Below are 16,660 nucleotides of genomic sequence, written 5' to 3' on the forward strand. Positions count from 1 at the left end.
GGTTGAATCTGTGGGTCCAGCCGAGGTTTCAGCTGAATCTCAGGGGGAGCCTTTACTCTTACAGGATTTGGCCTCTCAGGAGCTAGGTCAGGCCGAGGGGGCCTCTCAAGTTTCTGTGGTTCCTTCTTTACATAATGTTGTTAGGCCTTCTACTTCTGTCACTAAAGCCCCTTCTAAAGCTAGACCTGGTCTTTCTGGCACAGGCGTCAGCCCTAGTTCTTCAGGCTCTGTTCCTAAAAAACATATGCTGAAAATGGCAGAAGATTTGATTACTTTAATCCGAGGTTCTATGCCCCCTCCAGATAAGAGGCCTAGGGTGGAGACAGAGGTGGAGGGATTGGAGCATTCCTCAGATTATTCTGAGTCTTCAGCTGAGGACATTCAGGATTTTCCTCCCTATTCTGATTCGGATGCAGAGGATTCCTGTCCTTCTGCTTCTCCTCCAGAGGATTTTTCTTTTTCTGAAACCCTGCACTCCATGAGGGAGCATTTTAAGTGGGAAGGTCAGGATTTTTCTGATTCTCGTAAGAGGCTTAGGGAATTTTTGTTTTTGCCACAACATAGGCCCTTGGCTATTCCCCCTGTTTTGGATGTTGTTCAGGATGTTTTTTCTGAAGCTTCCCTAAATCCTGATTCTTTACCCCCTGCCCCTGTCAAGCCAGACAGGTATTACAGAGTTCCAGAGGCTCATAAATATTTGTATAAGAATCCTAGAGCTGACCCGGAAACTATTAGTCAGGGACCTAAGGGTGTCAGGGCTTCTGTAGTTAAGAATCCAGTTCCTCTGGATAAAGATTCTAGAGCTTTGGATAGGTGGGGTAAAAAAGTGTATTCCTCCTCCACGCTAGCTATGAGGGCTTTAAATTGCCAGTTTCATATGCTGAAGTATCAGAATTTTCTGTTGTCAGTTGAAGTCTAAAGTAGATGCTTTAGCTGAGGGTATAGAGTGTAAGGAATTGCAGGACTTAGTTCATGCCTCTGATCAGGTAGGTAAGCATTCCTTACAGTGTGGCTTTGATGCTCTTCAGGCTTCTTCCAGGGTGGCTGCCACTGGTTCAGTTATTCGTAGGCACGCCTGGCTTAAGGACCAGAATTTGTCAGAGCATGTTAAAGCTCGAATTTTGGATGCTTCCCTTCAATCTGAAGTTCTTTTGGTTCTCCTGTGGAGTCAGTTTTGAAGAAAATGGAGGACAAAGCTAAGTCCATGCAGACGGTTAAGGAATTTTTACAAGTGCAGCCCCTAAGTTTAGCAGAAATTGGCCTGCAAAGGATGGGCTTATCCTTCTGATTTTCAGTCTAAGGGCAGATCTAGACGTGGTAGGGGCAGAGCTCATGCTCAGGGTTCTTTCAGACCTAGGACGTGGAGTTCTCCTGCACAATCTTCTGGTGAGGGCAGGGGTCAGCCTTTTCGTAAACAGACCCAATGACCTGTATCTCCAGCTGCCAGATTCCTCCTGTCTGGCAGCTCCTCTAGGAGGAAAGTTGGCACTTTTCAAGCAAAATTGGCTTTTGGTCACCCAGGACAAATGGGTGTTGGACATTATACATCGAGGCTACAAGTTTTGTTTTCACACCTTGCCTCCTTTCAAAGGCATGCCGGACGTACTTCCTCAGCAAAGGCTGGAGGCTCACAAGCAGATTTCTTTACTTTTACAAATAGGGGCTATCCAGGTGGTACCTCCGTCAGAAGTAGGCCTAGGATTTTATTCTCGCCTGTTTCTTGTGCCAAAGAAAGGAAACACTTGGAGACCAATTCTGGATTTGTCCATTCTCAATACATACCTAGACATTCCAAAGTTCAAGATGTTAACTTTGCAGCAACTTCTGCCTCTGCTAGGCAAAGATCACTGGATGGTAACTCTGGATCTCAGAGGCTTATCTTCACATTCCTATCAGGCCCAGCTGCAGGAGGTTCCTGCGTTTTCGGGCTGGTACTTTTCATTATCAGTTCTCTGCATTGCCCTTTGGCTTATCTACTGAGCCCAGGGTGTTCACAAAGGTCCTGGCTCCTGTGATAGCCTTCTTAAGACTAAGAGGGATACAAATTTATCCTTATCTGGACGATTGCCTGATTCTTGCTCAAGACAAAGTCAAGTTACTTCAGCATCTACAGTATGTAATGGCAGTTTTAAGGTGCCTAGGGTATTCTGTGAACGAAACAAAGTCCAGTCTAGTACCCTCTCAGGACATGTGCTTTCTGGGTGTGAGACTGAATACAGCCTCTCAGATGGCTTTTTTGACCCCGGACAAACAAAGAAATCTTCCCCTATACTTCCAGCAATTATCCCTACTGTCCAGGCTGACTGCAAGGACAGTCCTTCAAGCCTTGGGGTTCATGGCATCTTGTATTCTGGTACTTCCCAATGCCAAACTACATATGAGGAAGCTACAATGGTATCTCAAAAGTGTATGGACTCAACACTGCCACGATTTGGACACTGTCATTCAGATAATACCTTGCATCCAAAAGGAATTTTTGTGGTGGGCTCAGGAATGTCACCTAAACAAGGGACTCTCTGTGACCCGACCAGAGGCGAGTCAGATCTTAACGACAGATGCCTCAGACATGGCTTGGGGGGCACACTTCAATGGGAAATGGATTCAGGACACATGGCCTCCCAGACTACAGCATTTGCATATCAACATGAAGGAGATGTTAGCAGTCCAATTTGCACTGATGGCTTTCAAGGATCTACTGCAACCAGGACAGGTGTTGATTCAAACAGACAACACAACAGTCATGTGGTACATCAACAAGCAGGGGGGAATCCATTCGTACCCTCTTTGCAGACAAGCTATGATTTTGTGGGAGACTGCTCTGAGTTTGCAAGTCACTCTTCAAGCAAGGTTTCTGCCAGGAGCACAGAACTCCTTAGCAGATGTTTTGAGCAGACAGATGGTGGATCCCACGAGTGGAAATTGGATCCTCATGTATTTCAACAGTTGACGGTGGCTTGGGGAACTCCAGACATAGATCTGTTCGCTTCTCCACTAAATTTCCAACTGCCAAAATTTTGCACAAAGATGTTTCACCCAAAAGCTTGGAAAGTGGATGCTCTATCTTTCAGTTGGAACAACCTTCACGTCTATGCTTTTCCTCCTCTGCCTCTCCTTCCCAAGGTACTTTTGAAGGTCAGACAGGACAAGCCTTGCATGATTCTAATAGCTCCAGATTGGCCACGTCAGCACTGGTATCCTCTGCTGAGGAGTTTAGTACAGGAGCCTCCTTGGCCTTTGCCACCAATTCCGCACCTTTTGTCCCAGGCAAGCAATCATTTCCTCAATGTCAAGGTACAGTCCCTGCATCTGACAGCCTGACACATTCTGTTTTAGACCCTGGGGGGTCGCAGCTTCCTCAAGTTTTGAAAGTCATATTGGAAGCCAGACGACCTAGTACTAGGAAAGTTTATGCTGATAAATGGAGGAGATTTTTTCTTTGGAGCACAGCAAAGAGCTTTGATGTTTCAGTGCCTAATTTGAGTGTTACTCTACAGTACCTTACAGAATTATTAGACAAGGGTTTGTCTTTCTCCTCCGTGAAAGTTCATGCTGCAGCTATTTCTGCTCACTATGATTGTGACCCTCCATTATTTTCTCACCCTTTGTTTAAGCAATTTCTTAGAGGGGCAAAGAACATAAGACCCCCACGTAGAGCTCCTACTCCTTCCTGGGATCTCAATTTTGTGTTGGAAAAGCTTTCTTTACCTCCTTTTGAACCTGCAGCTACATCTGAGTTGAAGTTTTTGTCTTGGAAAACTGCTTTTTTGTTGGCCATTACGTCTGCTAGGAGGGTATCTGAATTGCAGGCTCTAATGGCAGTTGAACCCTTCCTGATATTCCATAAGGATAGGGTATCCCTGCGTACTAACCCTACTTTTATGCCTAAAGTTGTTTCTAATGTGGCCTTAAACCAATCTATTCATTTGCCTACTTTTTATGCTGATCCCCAAAATAAAGGGGAAAAAATTTTGCATTCTTTAGATATTCACAGGCAGTTACGCTATTATTTGAGCAGAACTAAAGGGTTCAGGCAGACTCAACAGTTATTCATTTCTTTTGCTTTGGGTTCACAAGGAAAAGCTGTTTCAAAGCAAACTATTTCTAAGTGGATTGGCCATTGTATTGCTTTTTGTTATTCTCATCATGGAAAGGATGTTCCGGCTGGGATCAGACCTCATTCCACTAGGGCTACCGCCACTTCTACTGCCTTTTTAAGGGGAGTTGCTACTAAGAATATTTTGGAGGCAGCTACTTGGAGTTCACTGCACACTTTTTCTAAACATTACCATCTCCCTCTTTATTCCAAGTCTAGGGCTGGGTTTGCCACTGCAGTTTTACAGGGCATGTTAGCAGCTCCTAATGCTTTTTGATTTTGCCAACCTCCCTTTACCTTTGCTTTGGGATTCTACCCACAGGTTATGACTGCAGCAATGTGAGACGAAGAACATAGTACAGTTTTGTACCTACCATAAATGTAGATGTTTGAGGATCCACATTGCTGCAGTCCAATTTTCCCTCCCTCCTTCCCCTCTGTAGTTTGGAGTTGCTGTGTGGTTTTTGGGGTAATTATTTTTTCTATATTGGTGGTTGGGTATTTTCTATTTTTGGCTATGGCCTTTTCTTTTTAGGCCTTCTGACATCTGGGGCAAGAAAGACTGGGGATATGGCGTCGGTCATGCGCTTTAGTACCACTGCATACTGCCGTCAGATCTGAGCGACCATGACCGACGCCAGCCTAACACTTTGGTATTCGGGCCGACCGAGGACAGCGGACTACCCACAGGTTATGACTGCAGCAATGTGGATCCTCGAACATCTACATTTATGGTAGGTACAAAACTGTACTTTTGGCTCCCCTGCACAGCAAGTGTTAAAGAAGGTGGAAGAAAAAGCAAAATCTGTCCAAACAGTCAAGGATTTCTTACAGGTCCAGCCTCCAAGGTTTAGTAGAAATTGGCCTTCGAAGAATTGGTCCTTTCCAGACACCTCCAGAGCACAGAGAGGCAGAAATAGGCGCCCAAGAGGAAGAGGTCAATCCAGAGGTGCCTACAGGGGACGTCAGTGGCAGCCTAACAACCAGAGAAGTACTGCCACAGATCCAGCTACTACCACTTCCACAGGACAGTCACAATGACTTGGCTCTGATACCGCCTACCAGGGAACAACTGGAAGCACTCTTAGGCGGAAAGATAGCCTTATTTTCGGTAAACTGGCATTGCATTACAGGAGACAAATGGATTTTACAGACAATAGACAAAGGCTACAGGTTCCACTTCCATACTCTACCAAGAAAGAGAGGAATGCCAAACCTGCCACCAAACCAAAAAACAAACGCTCTAGAACAAATCAACCACTTACTAAGGATGAGAGCTATAGAAAAGGTACCGTCTATGGAACAAGGACAAGGATTTTACTCCAGACTTTTCCTGGTACCAAGAAAAGAAAACCAATGGAGACCTATTCTCGACCTGTCCGCTCTGAACACATATCTCATTGTTCCAAAATTCAAAATGCTGACCCTACAGCAACTTCTTCCCATGCTGGGCAAGGAGTCTTGGCTGGTGACTCTAGATCTCAAGGAGGCATACCTGCACGTCCCTATACGACCAGATTGCAGAAGATACCTCTGATTTCTTGCAGGATCAGAGCATTATCAATTCTCAGCATTGCCCTTTGGCTTATCTACTGCGCCCAGAGTATTCACGAAATGCCTGGCATCAGTAATTGCTCATTGCAGGCTTCAGGGAATTCAAATTTATCCATACCTGGATGACTGCCTGATACAAGCGGACAACAAAATCAAATTAACAAAAGATTTGGAAAAGGTTATTCACCTACTGCAATCCCTGGGATACACAGTCAACATAAAAAAGTCAAGGCTGGTACCATCCCAAAGGATAACATTCTTGGGTGCAGAACTGGACACATCAAATCAAATGGCATTTCTCACAGCAGAAAAGCAAAAGCAACTACCACTCTATTTCATGGCATTAACAACGCAGAACCAGCTGACAGCAAGAAAAGTCCTGCAAGCCCTGGGGTACATGGCATCCTGCATAATATTGATTCCACATGCCAGACTACATATGAGGAAGTTGCAATGGTACCCAAGGAATTTATGGTCTCAGCACAAGCACAGCCTAGAAACCCAAATTCCAATAATTCCATGCCTGAAGCAAGAATTCATGTGGTGGGCTCAGGCCTGTCAGTTGAACAGAGGACTACCTTTCCACAAACCTCACCCAAGTCAGACTATCACCACGGACGCCTCAGACCTCGGATGGGGGGCACACATGGTGGACAAGTGTATACAAGGCCTATGGACACAAGACCAGCTGAACCTACACATAAATCAAAAAGAGATGCTGGCAGTGAAACAGGCAATTCAGACATTCAGACCGTTTCTTCAATAGGGTAATTTGCTGATGAGGACGGACAACACCACAGTCATGTGGTATATCAACAAACAGGGAGGCACACACTCATATCCTCTATGCCAGATGGCAATGGACCTGTGGAGTGTGGCCCTGAACCTCAACATTCAGCTCCAGGCCATATTTGTGCCAGGAAAAGAAAATATATTAGCAGACACCTTAAGCAGAACTACCACGGATGCCCACGAATGGATGCTGCATCCTGACATCTTCAAAACCATAACAAAGAAATGGGGGCTACCAGAAATAGACCTGTTCGCATCCCCACACAACCACCAATTGTAAGTGCTACTGAAGATCAAAGAAGATCACCCAAGGATCATCCTTATAGCTCCAGACTGGCCGAGGCAGCATTGGTACCCGCTACTGAGGAGTATGTCTCGGGCACACGCATGGCCTCTACCTCTAGTTCCTTTACTAACGCAGAACAACTTCAAGATCCTGCATCCAAACTTGAAAACTCTGCAGCTAGCTGCTTGGAATATTACATAAAACAAAATAACCCAGATTTATCTCAGTGGGTTAAAGACATTATCCTGGAGGCTCGCATACCCTCCACAAGGAAAACTTATTCAGCCAAATGGAAAAGATACCTCATTTGGAGTGCAGCAAGAGGAGAAAATGTATCATTAGCAAACATAGCTAACATCATGGAATATTTAGCAGAACTTTTCCACAATGGCTTGTCTTACTCCTCCATTAAGATTCATGCATCAGCAATTTCAGCAGAATACAACATGGATCCTCCAGTCTTCTCACATCCTCTACTCAGGCAGTTTCTGAGAGGAATTAAAAATGTAAAGCCTCCGAGGAAGCCACCTTTGCCTACATGGGACCTTAACTTTGTATTGGAGAAGTTAACACTTCCCCCTTTTGAACCAGCAGCAACAGCAGAATTACAGTTCTTATCTTGGAAAACTGCTTTCCTGCTTGCAATCACTTCAGCAAGAAGGGTTTCTGAATTACAGGCTTTAATGGCAGTACAGCCCTTCCTTATCTTCCATCAGGATAGAGTGTCCTTGAGAATTAACCCTACTTTTATGCCAAAGGTGGTCTCCAGGGTATCATTGAACCAAGCAATCCACCTACCAACATTCTTCCCCAACCCACAGAACAGGGGGGAAAGACTACTACATACCTTGGATGTGCACAGGCAATTGCGCTACTATCTGGACAGAACCAGGAACAATAGAAAAACTGACCAGCTTCTGGTAGCATATGCAACAGGAATGGATGGAAAAGCAATTTCAAAACAGACAATCTCAAAATGGATAGGAAATTGCATTATATTTTGTTACTCCTTTCATGGAAAGACAACTCCAGAAAACATCAGACCTCACTCCACAAGGGCTACAGCCACTACTACAGCTTTCTTACGAGGAGTGGCTACCAAAGACATTTTAGAGGCTGCTACTTGGAGCTCCGTGCATACATTTGCCAAGCATTATAATCTACCTTTATACTCCAGATCCCGGGCAGGTTTTGCAACTGCTGTTTTGCAAGGGATCTTAACTACACCATAATCATCTTAGTGCCTCCTCCCCCAGTTTGGCTATGGTATTCTACTCATATGTTAGGACTGCAGATGCAGCCTTGAAGGACATAGTACAGTTTTGTACCTACCATAAATGTGGATGTCCGAGAGGTATGCATCTGCAGTCAGGATTACCCACCCTCCTTCCCCTCTGTGGTACTCCTAGGGTATTTGCCCATCTTGCAGCTAGCTGGGGGAATCTATTATGGTGTATTTGTTTGTATATATGTATATACATGTTTATTTTTGTTTGCTCTCTACTGCTTGGAATCATTTGCATTTATCCAAATTTAGCCTTTCTAGAGGGCACCTGGCATCTGGGGCAAGAAACACTGAGGAAAATGGCGTTGGCTGATGCCTTTATACCCAATTGACAGCAGCTATGATGTCGGGTGAAGTGTGACATCAGCCGAGGCCAGACCCAGACTTTGGAATCCGGCCGACCGAAGGGCTGCCTGAGGCAGGACAACCCATATGTTAGGACTGCAGATGCATACCTCTCGGACATCTACATTTATGGTAGGTACAAAACTGTACTTTCTGCAGCCACTTGGGCTTCATCTCATACCTTTATCAACCACTACAAGCTAGACCTGCTTTCTAGAGGGAGAAGCATCCTTTGGCTCTGCGGTGCTTCGTAATATCCTTCCATGATATTCATAATTAATTAATTTGATCAACATAGCAATTAAAATTGCAAACATAGTTACAAATGAAGAACATAATACATCAGTAGACAATTAGAATCTTTATCATCTGCGAAGTACATAACGGACATTAACAGTTACTGCAATAAGAAGTTTTTGCTGTATAAGTTTATGCACATCCGAGCTTGCTATAATCAAGGTAGTTAGTGGGGTGGAAAGAAAGGTAGTGGGTGGATATGGTGGGTGACAGAGGGGGAGTTGCAAGGGCAATAGCCAGCATGTTTTTAGGTGCGCTTTTATTAAAGTTTTGAAGTGGGTGCATGATGGTATAGAGGTAATTGTGGGTGGGAGGGAGTTCCATAATTTGGCTGTGGTGCAAGAGAATAGTGCTTGTCCAGCAGACTTATTGGCTTTAGTGACCTGTAAGTGATTTTTGTTGCTGCATCTTAGTGGTCTTGTGGTGCGATAGGGTTGGAGTAGATTCTGGAGGGATGGGACTTTTAGTGGATAGTTTACTAGTTTGTGGGCGAGTACGAGTTGGTAACTGAATGAACTGTTATGGTTAACATCAGTAAACTCGGACTTCAGTAGCATGCTTATGCAAAGTGTGTAGCATTTTTGATGATGCACAGAACCCACCAACAAGTAGTTTGAAATCTGTACAGCTTAGTCAGTATTTAGGTTATTTTAACCTTCATATTTGTTAATTGAAGAAGACTTTGTTTTAGAAAACAACCCAGTGAACCTCTGTCTGTCCTGTTGAGCATAACATTGTTGGCTGTCTAGAATTTTTTTTTAAGTGCCTTTTCACAGTTAAATCCAGTTTCTGTTTCCATTCTTCCCATTTCCCCGCAGTATTAACATCTTTAACATTTTTTCTTTTTTTTCCCTGTTGTAGTTATTTTTTTCTTTTACTTGCTCAAGGTTCATCTGCTCTGAGTTCCAAGACTATTGCAAACTGAGTAGCAAGTTGATTTGAGCTCTCCTAGTATGAAAAACAAGTTTGTTTAAAAAAAAAAAAAAAAAATGTAAAAGTTAACTGGGGTAGAATCAGTTACTGGTTAGTCGCTGTCTAGTGACTGGATGTCAGCAAAGAAGAAATCTTGAAAAAATCAACCGGAAAAGAAAAAAAAATGCTAGTTGAAAAGGCCTTGCAGCTGTTGAGCCAAAAAATAAAAGTTCAGGTTTCAGCTTTGGTATTGGAGATGGATTCCATTAACAGAAAAAAATTGAATGTATTCAGAGAGATTTAAAAATAAACGAGACACTGGAGGAATACAAAAGTCTCAAATGGAAAGAATAGAAAAAGCTTTAAGTAGCTGTCCAGATGAGGTGATAAAACTGCAGAAATCAGAGGTTGAATCAAGGAAAGACTGTCTGAATATGAGGCTTTTCAAGAATAACTGTTAAAAAAAAAAAAAAAAGTAAATTTAAATGACAGCACACACAAGTCCCAAGATTTTCTGCTGTGCCAGTGAAACTCAGAGGAATAAATTGCATTAGTTTCATGAAGGTACAAATAAGCAACTGGACTGGTATTCCACAGCAGGATTTATTAACTGAAAGGGCACAACATATATGCTCCAAATCTGGTCAACAGAAAGTAAGACCTGTATTAGTAAAGATATAGTCAAGCCAGCAAAAAGAGCTGCTCATAATAAATTGGTGGCAGAAAGAAAAGTATTTAAATTTGGCTGTGTGTGTTTGGGGAAAAAATGATTATTCGCTGTGTACTAGACAGAAAGGTACGTTTATCACTGCTTTCAGGGGCAGGTGTGAGATCCAAAATGCTGTTTTCAGCTGTCGTCATCATTTTTTTTTCCTGGAAGATCAAAGATGCATTTTGGATGCAGTACAGGCTTAGCAGAAAGTAAAGTTTAGCTAATAAAGAGTGAGCCAGAAGACTGATGAGGACTGTGCTTCTCATTTTTGATAGTAATGAAGCCATGGAGAGAATTTGCTAGTGAAATCTCTTCTGTTTCTGTAAAAGAAAATGCTTGAGCTGCAGTAAAACCTCAAGAGCTAACAAGAAAAGTCATGTGTATTTTTGGATTTGAACCAGAGACTGGTTTTGAGAGATTGAGACGACGAGGAAGAAAACTAGCAGTAATGAAAAATCAGTGAATACGTGAAAAGGGTATAAAATATTATTCCCTTTGTATGCAGTTTAGACATCAGAACTGTGCTTCAAGAAGTGGCTGAAAAAGATAGGAATTTTGAATGTTAAATTGATGGGAGGGCCCTGAGGGGAATGGCAAAGTGACTGAAGATACAGCTGTAAAAACTTTTTGATCTTGGTAATCTGTGATAAATTCTCTGAAGTAATGTTGTATTTTATAGTATGTATTGGTATTTCAAATGCATGGTGCGGGCCTCATCAGCAACTCTCATGATGTTAAAATAAGGAAGTGTTTATTGTAATGTATCTGGGCTTTACACTGGTAATTAGATAACCAAGGTAATGTGATCTTGGGCTGCGAGGGGTCTCAATAGTGAAAGGAGGATGAAAACAGTTGTTTGTTTGATGATGGGTTCTTGACAGGGGAAGGATGGTTATATTGGTAAGTATTTATATTCCACCTAAAGCTACTGTTATCGAGCTTGAGAGAATTTGTGGAGAAGAATGAAGCTTTCAACTAGAGGTATTGTTTATGGAGGTTGAATGGAGCCTGACATAGTGAGAGTGTATTAGAGAGACCAAGAAAGGAAAATATAACAGAAGAATGTAGATGTCTGAAGAAATTCTGTTTTGAATGGAAGATGTGAATTCAGTAGAATGAATTCAGTCAGCATGTGTATGTTATTTTCAAAGGTACAGTAATTGGGCTTGACTGGATAGAACTTGTATTCACAGGAACATGGGTGTCTAATCGAAAGCTTTGAAACACTTTCAGTAACTGTTTCAGATCAAACACCAGGAAAGAGTACAGTAAAGACTAAGGGTAATAAAATAAAAACAAGACTATCTAATTTGTGTTAAAAAAAAAAAAAGAGAAGAATTTAAGGAATGGGTAGCAGAAATGATTATTAGAGAAGATAGAAATGTCTTCATAAGAAAATAAATTTCTTCAAAAGGGGAGCACAGTGGTGCAGAGGAAAGAATTGTTGGCTCACAGCAAGGTTTTCTGTGGTGCAATTTTTAGCTGGTGTGCCTTCTGTGCAGAGTCTGCAAGTCCTCCCTGTGTTTGTGTGGGTTTCGTCCAGGTGCTCATGTTTCCTTCCACATTCCAAAGTCACTCTAGATGGATTAACCACTTTAAGCTGTAGGGGGGGGGGGGGTCGGTGGCATGGAAGAAATAACATGGCAGGTTTAGCCACCTGTCGGTGTAAATCTTGGCTCTAGATGATTCACTGTTGAAGTGACACCCCAACTCCATGTGCAAAATGGGGAAAAAGGGGTTGTGGGTGGATATTTCTTCAAAATGTTAGCTAAGAAGTAGAATAAAATTGGAGTTTAAAATAATGGCAAAATAAGAGGGAAAGAGAATAATTATTTAAAACATTTGACAAAGGTTTAAAGTATCACAGAGTAAGGGGAATTTCACAGAACAAGTAGAGAAGCTTCAGAGTGTTAAAGGAAAAGAGAGTATTTAGTAATATGCATGAGTTTAGAAAGGTTGTTCAGCAACTATTTTTCGAATACTCCAGATTGCAAAAATTTAGCACAGCAATTTACGCAAGTTAGTTGAAAGGGTTGTTGTTGAACTTATGGAATCTGTCAAGAAAAATAACCAGTGATCCTATTAGAAATATTTTGGAAATTTTATGAACATTTTTGTATAAATCAGAGTAATGTGGAAACAAAGAAAAGGTGCAAATGGAACTCTTTATACAACATTTTAAAACCAGCTAACTTTTTTCTTTTCCTTTTCTGGTTGATTTTCTCTTGTTTTCAAATTTATTTTTTGCTGGCATCCAGGCAGTAGAATTTCTAGCCAGCAGCTGTATTTTACATAAGCTGATAGCTTTTACTGTCCGTTTTTAATCTGGTTACTTTTGATGGTGAGGGAACAGTTTCATCTACCTGTTATGTTTAAAGAAAAAGTCTGACATAAGATCATAAGTGATTACTAGGCTATTGACCTGGAGGTCATTTTAAACTTAGCTGTTTCAACCCAACGTAATACCGTAGCGGTGCTAGTCGGCACCCAAGATTGCATTTAGTGATGACTGCCCATGTCCAGAAGGGGCACTATCCCTAGTAAGAAATTGTGGTACCCCATCCACTCATCCAGGTTCCTCTTGAACAGCGTCATAGAGGTGCTCTGTTGCTGGGAGATGGAACATGGTGGAGGGACAGATTTATTTAAGTTGCAGGCCATATTAAGTCCTTGGAATGGGTAGCACTAGACCCATTTAATTTACAGGTATGCAGTAAGTCCATTTGGTTTGGGTCTTGGGTTGCTGTGTAGGCCAGGCTTAAGTCTTCCCGAAGACGTCTATATGATATGTAGTATAGTTACAGGGATTTGAGTCTGTCTGTGTGAGGCACATGCTGGAGGCCCTTGATCTTCTTTGTTAGAAGCCTCTGAGGTCTGTCTGATTGCAGTAGGTGCTTAGTACGGTACATAACAAATGGTGTGTTCTACTCAGTTATGGGCCAGACAAATGCTGAGTATAGGGGGGTTATAACTTCTTTTGAGCACCTTTGCTAATTAAGTGAGCTATGTGGAAAGTTTTCCTTACAATGGTAGACACGTGGTGGTTGAAGTTAAGGTCACGGTCACCCTGTGATCCCAGGTCCCTTACCACTTCATGGGTACTTAGGGTATTGCTGTTGATTTGATAATGTGAAGGGATATTATGCTGAAAAGAATGATGGACTTCTATGCATTCAGTTTGAGACCGTGACTAATACCAGTTGTTGGTCTGTGTGAGGTCATCCTGGAGTGTACTGACATAATTTGGGGATTCCGTGATCTGACCTAGTTTGCAGTCATCTACAAACTTGGTCAGCCACAACCCCTTAGTTTTGACCTGAACTTCTGAGAAGTACATACCAAACAGTAGGGGGCCCAGCACTGAACCTTGTGGCACCCCTCTGGTAACAGGTCTGCTGGTTGATGTGGAGTCACCTACATTGATTTTGTGTCTTGTTTGTGAGCCAGTTGGCAACCCATCTTACAACAAAGGGGGTTTACAGTCAGTTTTCTACGTTTATCGGTAATGCCAGAATGTGGGATTGTGTCAAAAACCTTTGCTAAGTCGGGGTATGTTGTGTGCACAGATTTGCCCTCATCAGTGGCTTTGGTCACACTTGCAAAAAATTCACCAGATTTGACAGGCAAAATCTGCCCTTCATGAAGCCAAATTGGTAGGATCCAGGGTTTGGAGGTCATCTATATCTTTGAGCTCCATAATGAAGCGTTCTATGGCCTGACAGATGAAGCTGGTCAGGCTTATGGGTCTAATTCCCTGGGTCTGTTGCTAGGCCACCTTTATGGAGGGATATAACTGTATCTGTGTTCAATTCTGCAGGAACAAAGCCTGTGGTTAGGCTATGATTAACAAAGGTACTTAGTGGTGATGCTAGTTTTTTAGCCTCTTTAGAAGACAGCCTGGGATGTCATCTGGTCCCATAGAGGCCTTTTTTTTGCCTTGGACAGGGCTTTGAGGACCTGCTGATCAGCTATGCAAGGTGTGTGTGTGTGTGTGTGTGTTGGGGGTTGTAAGTTAGGAGGGGATAAGGAAGTAAAGTTTTCACCAAACCTATTTACAAGCAGGTTCGCTATCTCTGTGAGATCTGTGTGAGATACTGTTGACCAGCAGTTCTTTATATGCTTGGATCCTACCCCTTGGGTTGCATACGTAACTTTAAAAGGCCTTATGGTTATCCTTGGCAGTACTTGTTAGGTTTCCCTCAAAGGAGCGTTTGGAAGATTTGACAAGCTGTTTTATTTGCATCAGGTATGTACCACCAAAAGACAATCAAATATTCTTTCAAAAAACTGTTATTCCAAAAAGAGTACTACCACCAAAGCTGTAGTTGAAGTAGCTTAATACATAACCACTTTCGTATGGTCTGAGGATCTGTTATGCAAAAATTACTTTTAACTACAACTTTTGGAAGTTGTCTTCTTTACCTGTTAAGGCTGGGGAGAGTGATTTTCCATTGTTGGGGTCGTGTTTGTTTTCTTGGACAGCAACGTTTTGCTATAGAGTTTGTTGATGCTGGAAGTCCACCATGGTAGCTTGATTTTACTTGAGGCTCTGGCTTTGATTCTGTCGGGTGCAGCCGAGTTTATACACTATTCCAAATGATTGTACAGGGCTTTAATGTAAGCTTCAGCATAATTACCACTTTCAGCTTGGGATGGGGCTTGTAATGAATTTATACATTCACCTAGGAGGGTATAGTTAGCCTTGGTGTAGTTTTTTAGTCTGATTTCACCCTTTGTGAGTTCTGGTCTTAGTATCCGAAGGTAACTGATTTGTGGTCAGTTTTAACTATTGAGGTTCCAACAGTTGCAACAGTGCACCTGTTTGACATGTTGGTGAGGACCAGATCTAGAATGTTTCTCTTGTTGGGGTATGGGCATTTTCCTCCAGGGCATTTAAATTCACAAAGTCAAGGAACTTTTGTGCTAGCGAGTATGGGGTAGAGTAGTTTCCCCAGTTGATAGTGGGATAATTGAAATCCCCCATAACCAGTGTTGGGTAAAATTTGGATGGTCTTCAGTTTGGTTACATAGGCTTCATGGGTGTCATGACCCATTGAGGGGGATCTGTAACTGGCTAGGACTTGAAAGGGGGCCTTACCCACTGTAACCTGGATATAACTACACATGAGGTGGATTTATCTCTAATGTAGATTGAAACACTGCCTCCTTTGGTTTTCACATTTTCATTTTGTAATCTAAACGTTTGGAAGGCATTGTAGCCTTGCAGAACCGGGTTAGTCTCTGAGGTCTTAAACCAGGTTTCTATGACTGCACAGCCACCTACATCTTCTAGTGGTAGAAGTGCCTTGTGTATGGGCAGGCTGATAAAAAAAAAAACTCGCATCTTTGCATATGTTTTATTGTTTTGTTGTAGTTTTTCAGAATGCTTCCTTACTGTGTAGATGTTGGCATTATTTCAGAAATGTTTTATTCCAGAAATGTAAGTTTTATTCTATCTGGAATGTCAACACAAATACTGAGCTTCTGTTTTGCATTTTTTTCAGAGATGTGGAGAATCAGAGGTAGTGGATGAAAAAGGTTCCATCTCATCTGGGTCTCTGTTGGCTGCCAGTGTTCCTGTGTTTCAGGATGTTCTGATGCAGTTCCTGGATACTCAAGCTCCAATGCTCAGTAAGTTAGCGCATTTTGAAGTGGCAAGAGGACCCATTTAGTAGTTTGGCAAGGTTCTTGCATGAATAAGTTTGTATGCAACATAGTATGATAGTATATAATCTTTTGATATATTTCAGTCTGAAATCAGTAGAAACAACTTTTGTATTTCCAAGTGACTGAAGCTATGGTAGAGTCTTCACAGTTAGAATACTACATGGTAGATCTTTATTAACCTCTAAAGGCTACCAAAATCCTTGGTTCTTGGACACATGATGGTGATGCTCCTGTCCCCTTGTTCTTCCTTGATATTCTGATCAATCTTCTGACTTTGTGAAGTGTTTGCTGGGGCTGTGTTGATGTGTAATTGACTGGTTTGTCTTTGCACTGTGTGCACATTTAAGTGGCCTTATTTTCTTGATTACCTGTACTTGACGTTTCAGCATGTTCTTCATGTTTCACTGTTGCAGTCATTACATTTGGGTAATCTGCTGGCAGGTTGCCCTCAGTCGGCCTGATTAACAAAAGTCTTGGGTCCTAAGTCAGTTGCTATCCCTTCTTCCATGACTTCAGGTAGTCAGGGGTATAAAACATGCAGCCGACGTCCTTACCCCAGTCTTTCTTGTCATGTGGTGTCCGAAACAGAAGCAGTTCGCAAGTGCCGGTCGGCCGACTCCTGAAATTGTCATGTTTGAGTTTCAGGACCAAAGTCTTCAACTTAAAGCTAAGTATCCCGTTGGGTAAACTTTTTCTTGCTCCTTACCGATGTCAGTA

At 42.3% G+C, this 16,660-nt stretch overlaps 1 protein-coding gene across 1 annotated transcript in view; it reads left to right on the forward strand.

Annotated features, from left to right (window-relative positions):
* Positions 1 to 16,660, forward strand: part of MED12 (mediator complex subunit 12) — a 4,088,267-nt gene that overhangs the window by 1,223,712 nt on the left and 2,847,895 nt on the right. The window contains exon 12 of the mRNA XM_044054827.1: positions 15,781 to 15,907. Within this exon, the coding sequence (XP_043910762.1) occupies positions 15,781 to 15,907 (127 nt within the window). The remainder of the gene's footprint in view (positions 1 to 15,780; positions 15,908 to 16,660) is intronic.

This window comes from Protopterus annectens, chromosome 13.part0 (genome assembly GCF_019279795.1).
Source record: "Protopterus annectens isolate FY-2018-M chromosome 13.part0, PAN1.0, whole genome shotgun sequence".
Taxonomy (NCBI): domain Eukaryota; kingdom Metazoa; phylum Chordata; order Ceratodontiformes; family Protopteridae; genus Protopterus; species Protopterus annectens.